Source organism: Coptis chinensis, chromosome 2 (assembly GCF_015680905.1).
Source record: "Coptis chinensis isolate HL-2020 chromosome 2, ASM1568090v1, whole genome shotgun sequence".
In the NCBI taxonomy this organism is placed as follows: Eukaryota; Viridiplantae; Streptophyta; class Magnoliopsida; order Ranunculales; family Ranunculaceae; genus Coptis; species Coptis chinensis.
In genome coordinates this window covers 109,853,670-109,860,509 of record NC_141457.1, presented here as the reverse complement: position 1 = coordinate 109,860,509, position 6,840 = coordinate 109,853,670, and the positions used below count along the sequence as shown (strand labels likewise).

Sequence of the window (6,840 nt, the reverse complement as noted above, 5' to 3'; positions counted from 1 at the left end):
TTATTCAAATATGAAGAGTATGCTACCACCACCTAAAGATGCTCTAGGTGATGCTCTTAGAGTATCTCTAGGTGGTGGTAGCATACTCTTCATATTTGAAGAATGCGATCACATAAACTGGTCGCAAATTTCGACCAACTCTAGGTGGTCGCAAATTTGATCGTAGGGGCCACCAACATAATTAGTATCTTGTTGCGCCCGATTAATCGTCGCCATTTGATATCGTCCCCACGTTAGTACTAATGGCGTGTGCTATCGAGTACAAACTCTGGCATTTTAAGAAATTGCTTCATTATCACCCAACACTCCAAAACTATGACTTCTTTTTCATAATTGCAAAAAACTAGCTAACACATCGACGTTGCCGAATCAACTCAACAATCATGTTATTTTGATACACTCGATCAAAAGAGGTGCCAATGCAAATTTGCACCTCAAGAAAATACCTTGCGTTATCATGCAAGTATCTGAACAAAAAGTGTCCTGAAGCACCTCATTGTCAAGGTTATTTGCTCATACATAGAAGTTGTAACGAAGATGGAGAAGAAGTAAGATTTTTGAAATGTCCAAATGGTATATGTCCCCGGTATATATATATATATATATATATATATATATATATATATATATATATATATATATATATATATATATATGGAGATAGTTTGTTGATATGCACGTGTTGTGGCGAGGATGATCATTGGTATAGGTATTACCCCTATGCGCAGATAGCATGCCCAAATGGTTGTGATGGTGTTAGAAAGCTGAAAAAGTTTGCGAACCTTGAAGGAAAAGGTCTTGATCTATTGAAGTGTTTAGTGTGTGAAAAATGTGAGTGGTTAGGTGCTGTAATGGAAAAGGTTAAGAGTGGTTAGAGTGTTGTAATATGAGTGGTTAATGTTAATCATTTTATTTTCTATGATTATGTAAAATAATTTTTTTTAATATGAATAAACTTTAATTTTATATAAATATATATTAGTTTAAATTAAAATAAAATAGAAATTGATTAACATTGTTTATTGACGATTAAAAATAAATATGCATATACGAAATTAAATTACAACAATCAATGTTGGTCACCCCTAATGCTCCATTGATGCTCGACATTGATGCTCGACAAGGTCGCTTTTAAGTTTATCATGCATAGTTTTTTATTGAACTCGTCGAGTCCCCTCAATGTAGTGTTCCCGAGTAGGTGGGATCTGTGGTTGCCCTTCTGGATCAAGAATGTACCTCCTCATTTCATAATTTTTATTCTTAGCTTCGATTACCATATTGTGCAATATGATACATGCTCTTATAACAGTACCCATTGTCTCCACATGCCATAATTTGCAAGCTTTCTTCAAAATCCCAAATTTAGTTTGCAAAACCCCAAAATCTCTTTTAATATCTTTTCTTGCAACTTCTTGCATCGTTGCGAACCACTTCGTCTTTAGAGCATTAAGGTTTGAAATTGTTTGTATAAATGCCGCATAGTCAGGATAGATACCATCAGCTAAATAATAACCCATATTATAGCTATGCTGATTTACATCAAAATAAACAGGTGGAGAAGTACTATTGATCACGTGCTCAAATATCGGCAAGTTGTCCAACACGTTGATGTCATTGTGTGATCCCGCATCCCAAAGAAAGAATGCCATATCCACAGGTCTTCGGTTGCAACAGCTTCGAGAATAATAGATGGTTTTCCAGAACAACCACTGTAAGCACCTTGTCATCCAGTTGGACAATTATGTCATTCCCAATGCATACAATCAATGCTTCCCAACATACCCGACCATCCACGTGTGGCAGAATGTGCAAGCAAGCGTTATGTATCTGCAATATTTGGCCTTCGCAAGTAGACTGAATCGTACAATTTGATAATTGTATCACAGAAATGCCTCAACGCCTGGTTTCCACTTTGCTTGGAAATGTATAGTTGATCGTCAAGTTGATCAGACACTGTGCCATAACCAAGAATATGCAAAACTGCAGCCACCTTGACCAGAGGATCTATACCAGGTTTACCAGCATTGTTAACTTTAGGCTGAAAAAACTTAAAATGAATCTAAATATCGTTGAAGATGTGAAGAAATAAAGATTTTTTCATACGAAAGCGCTGTTTGAAATCCTCTTTCGGAAAGACAGGACGATCGACGAAGTAGTTGTTCTTCAAGATTTCCAAAGTCAGAGCATACTTTCTATGTTTAATTTTTCGACCCTTCTTTGAACCACCATGTGGTGCCTTCGGAGCATGGACTTGTGCTTGTGCAAGTACAGCCAAAGTGTGCTTCATAAGGGGCATGGCGTTAACAAATTCTTCATCAAGACTATCTACCGAGTCTTCCGCTGGAGGAGATGAAGAAGAAGACAACGATGAAGATGAAGGCGAAGATTGAAGGGGAAAAATCTCATACACTTCATTATCCATTTTTTCGCAATGTGTGTGTTGTTTGTTAAGGATTGATGTGAAATGGTTGAGTTGTTTGATACAAATGCTTGAGTTGAGTGTGTGTAAAATGAAGAAGGAGATGAGTGTAGATATAAGATGTAGAAATCCGGCTGTTTTTTGCCCGTTTTTTTCCCGTTGGAGCACGCGACATTACAACCGGGCGCCAGTGGTGCTACAAAAGTCAAAAAAGATGGTCTTACATTTGTAATGGCGCAAAAATATGTGGGGCCGTATTTGTCCAAATTGCCAAATTTGCGAATAAAGAATGTCGAACAAACGGTGTGATCCATCACCTAGAGATGATATTTCCAAATTCCGACGGATTCCTTCAAATTTGAAGGATGCGACCATAAATACGTCCGACTAGAGATACTCTTAGCTTTTTAATTCGCAGTACGAGCATTCCTTCAAATTTGAAGGATCCGTTGATCCATAAATTCTTGACACAATACACAGCAGAGATACTCTTGTGAGGGCATTTTAATTTGCGCACAGTACCTTTTTTTTTATAACATGGAAAATTGTTTCTAACCAACACAAAAACGTCCATATCAAACATACTTAATTCCGAAATTTTTACTCTTATTGCCAAATTTGTATTGCAAATATCTCCAACTGAAGTCTTGTTGGGCTTCAACTAATCTTAGGCGAGGTCGAAAATTCCAAAAACGAGCCAAAAGTCACAGCACAACTCCATATCGTTTGTAAAATATTAGCTCTCGATCGTCGTCTGTTATAACTTATAACTACTTTACTGAAATTTCCTGAAGTCGTGCGTATACTGAACGAATGTTGTGGTCACACCGCCGCAGCATGTTTCAACTTTCAAGCACTTCGGTCATCTAGACAACCAAATTAAAATTAAAACTAGTAACATGCAGAAGAAGAAAAAGAGAGCCGCTTGGTTGTTCAAAGCACAAAATGAGCCTCACACTTGCTCGCTAGACCCCCAAAAATGACAACATTGTTACAATTTTTCTACACTAAAGCTATTGCAACACTAAAAAAAATGTCTTTAATGAGTCTAATTTGGCATCAACATTTTGTCGCGTTAGCAGTTTGTGCAAACTATACTTGTTCAGCTGCGATCTTAGGTGCCACAGTACAACACTTTAATTGTAGCCTCTTCACATTTTATGCTGCTGGGGAGGATATATAACTAGAAATGGTTACTAACATCGTGATTCAGGGATACCCAAAAATAGGCATCTAAGCATTCCCCAAAATAATGTAAAATGAAAGATTACTATGGACTAGCACATATATGTGATTGATTAATATCTCAATGTTACTATTACACCATACTCCAAATGCAGCAAATGAAACTTTAAAGACTTAACGCACAACATACAATCGATTACCAGTAACATCACAGCGCATCGATTAAGGGTCGACTCTACAACCTGCTCAAGGCACTCTCCCATCCTAAAACTCAGGTGGTAAGGTCCACCCCTTTTTCCCCTAAAAAAGGGTGCTGGATGTAACGCAACACTACATGCCCCTCGACCAAACATAGTACTACATTTACACAAACGTACAACCCCAACTGCCCAACACAAAGCGCACAACCAACAGTAACACATCAGCTACAAAGACTAAAATCACTAAATCACAGTCCACACAAGGCCCTAGATTTGGTTACTTTACTCAACATGTCCAGTTGCCTTTTCACGTCATATCAACAAATGCCTGATCCGTCTGTCAATTGCCATGATTTCGATTCTCGGGAAACGATGAACAAAGACTACCAACAGTGCTTTGCTGAACCTTTTGGTCCGAGCCATCTCGGGGTGGACTGAAGCACACAGGGAGATATTCTTCTTCATCACAAGGAAAAACTGTACCCCGGAAGTGGTGTTTCAAAGCCTCTTTGCCCTATTAAAAATAGAATCAGACAAACAAATTTAACAAAGAAAATTACAACAGAGAAGGTCCAACAAAAAAAAACATTAGATCATGCATGCTTGGATAAAGCTGCGCGGCATGTAGTTTAATGAAGCTTAATTAATTAATTACCTGTAGTTTTGCGTAAGTAATCTCACATACTTTCTTGGACCTAAACCTGCCCCATTGCTTGTTATGCCATGAGAGACTCAACCGCCAGGCTGCACTCGGGCAGGTGAAGTTAACGAAGGCATAGCCCTTGTTGCAGTTGCTCCTGCACTCATTTAATATAAGTTTAATTTCATCAACCCAAACACAATTTTGATACCAACAGAATAATAATAATAATCCATCATCATGGCACGTAGAGATGGAACAAAACCCATACGCGAAATCGATTGGAAGATACAAGAAATCGAACGCCGACAACGAATCGTTCGGGTCCTTCTCTGCTGGTAACTCAGATTGAAGCTTATTATTTTCTTGCTTGCAGTGCCCATCCAACAATTCCAACAGCATTCCTCTCCTGCAAGAAAAAAAGACATTTTAATTGGAAGAAATTGAACACATGTAGTAAAAAACAATTACATTTTTGAATAAGCTGCGCAAATTGAATTAACAATAGTCGTGATATAAAAAGATCGATCTATTTGTATTATAACACACTCTAAACCTACACCGTTAGATTTGTCTGAGATATCCTCTCATGTGGGAGCCACCAATTTCTTTTTATGCAAGAAAAGACCCGAGCACAGATCGATCAGTAGGAGAACGAAGAAGACGGACCAGACTCCCAGTGCTCACAACTGAAGTTCATTAAGTGAGAAAGGCCAACACTCTCAAACTGACGTTGTGAGCTGCGCGACTGCAACGTCTGCCTACTGAGGAAACCAAAAGTTCATGCTTATGGAGTTATGGCGCAGATTTAAAACAAAGCAGACAACAATACTGATATATCGCTGACGCTGTATAGTTTGTTTGTTTGTTTTAGTTTTAGTATCCAAACCTCCCAACCCATTCCCCATCCCAATCCCAACTTTACACCAAAATAAAAAATGAAAAAACACAAGTGTTTTGAATTTGAGCAAAAGAAAAATTACACCAAAAAATATTAACCTTCAAAGGGAAAATGGAACCAAGAGATCTCAGATAGAAAGCTGGCGAAACATTTTCAAAAGCAAAAAAAACAGAAAGAGACCCATCCGATCCATTTGAAGGAAAAAGACAGTAGCCCTTTTTAACCGCATCAACACTAACCACAAACCCTACAACAATCTCTCCCATCCCTTCATAATGTGCAACAGATTAAACAAGAAAAACAGACAAATTGAGTAAACTCATACGTGAATTTGTTGGGTATGTTCTTGATCATGACACTAGTCATTTTGCCCTCCCGAGCAATGGCTTTGTTTTCAACATCTAGTTTCAGCTCCAAGTTGAGACTTTTTGCTATGACTGTCTCTTCCTTTTTTTCATTTGACACCAGCTTCGGCACCCAACGCACCTTCTTCTCTTCTTTCCAGATGTTATTTCTACTCCTAAAGTAACCTTTGCGTCCAAATAGCTTTTCATCTACAGATTTCACTTCGTTCACCAGTAGCATCTTTTGGCTCTCTTCCACAACAGCTTCAGAGACATTTGGCGGATATGAAAGTAGATATGGTTCTGGTAAGTTAACAAACCATGTTGAATCCAAGCAAAAGGTTGTGTTTGGTATGGTAAATGAGTAGAAATTGTTGGGGTCAGTGATGATTGTGACAACAGTAGTAAAAGGGATATAATCAAATTTAGACATGTATGGTGGGGCTTGTGGATTCAAGGTTCCCATTTCAGTAAAGAAAATAAACTTTTTGGGTATAGAAAACAGGAGAAAGGATCTACTTGTAGTAAGCAATTAATGGCAGTGTCTGATAACCCTCTAAAAAGGTATTTCCCTGTCTCTCTAGACAGAGAGGAGGGACATGCATCAAAGTATCAAACACAGACAGAAAGAGAGAGAAAAAGGGGCACAAAGGAACCTGGAGTCTGAATCAGTTTTGTCTTTAATGACAGGGAAATGCAAAAATGAAGTCTGAAACCTGGAACCTGGAGTCTGAAAGATGGGGATATTGCAACATTTCATCCAGCTCACCAGAGCATGCACGTGCTTGGATTGGAAGGGCAATAGAGCCCAGTTTATAGGCGGCGCAGGCAAAAATCTAATCATTAGATCTACTGATATTTTGGTAAATCTAAATCTTTCTCTGCTGAAATTTTTCTTAGATTATTTTTTCTGATACTAAACCTTTTGTTTAGGATAATTTTAGACACCATCAAAATACTCTAATTTTAAAATAAATAAATAAAATAATTTTAAATATATTTAGCTTTCTAAATTATTTTTCTTTTTATTAGACTTATTCAAAATATTTATTGAATAAAATAAGTTATTTATTGAATATAAATTATAGAACCCATACTAAATTCTAGATAGTATTCTACCTGATTTACTTATAGAAAAAAAAATTTGTTTT

At 37.4% G+C, this 6,840-nt stretch overlaps 1 protein-coding gene across 1 annotated transcript; it reads right to left on the bottom strand.

Moving 5' to 3' along the window:
* Positions 1-3,698: 3,698 nt before the first annotated feature.
* LOC147520486 (uncharacterized) lies at positions 3,699-6,459 on the bottom strand. Its single transcript, XM_086594957.1, has 4 exons — positions 5,671-6,459; positions 4,716-4,853; positions 4,460-4,601; positions 3,699-4,318 (listed from the first exon to the last, which is right to left on the bottom strand). Exons 1-4 carry the CDS (start codon positions 6,153-6,155, stop codon positions 4,145-4,147), a joined length of 939 nt encoding a protein of 312 aa, XP_086451083.1. The 5' UTR covers positions 6,156-6,459; the 3' UTR covers positions 3,699-4,144.
* Positions 6,460-6,840: the final 381 nt, after the last annotated feature.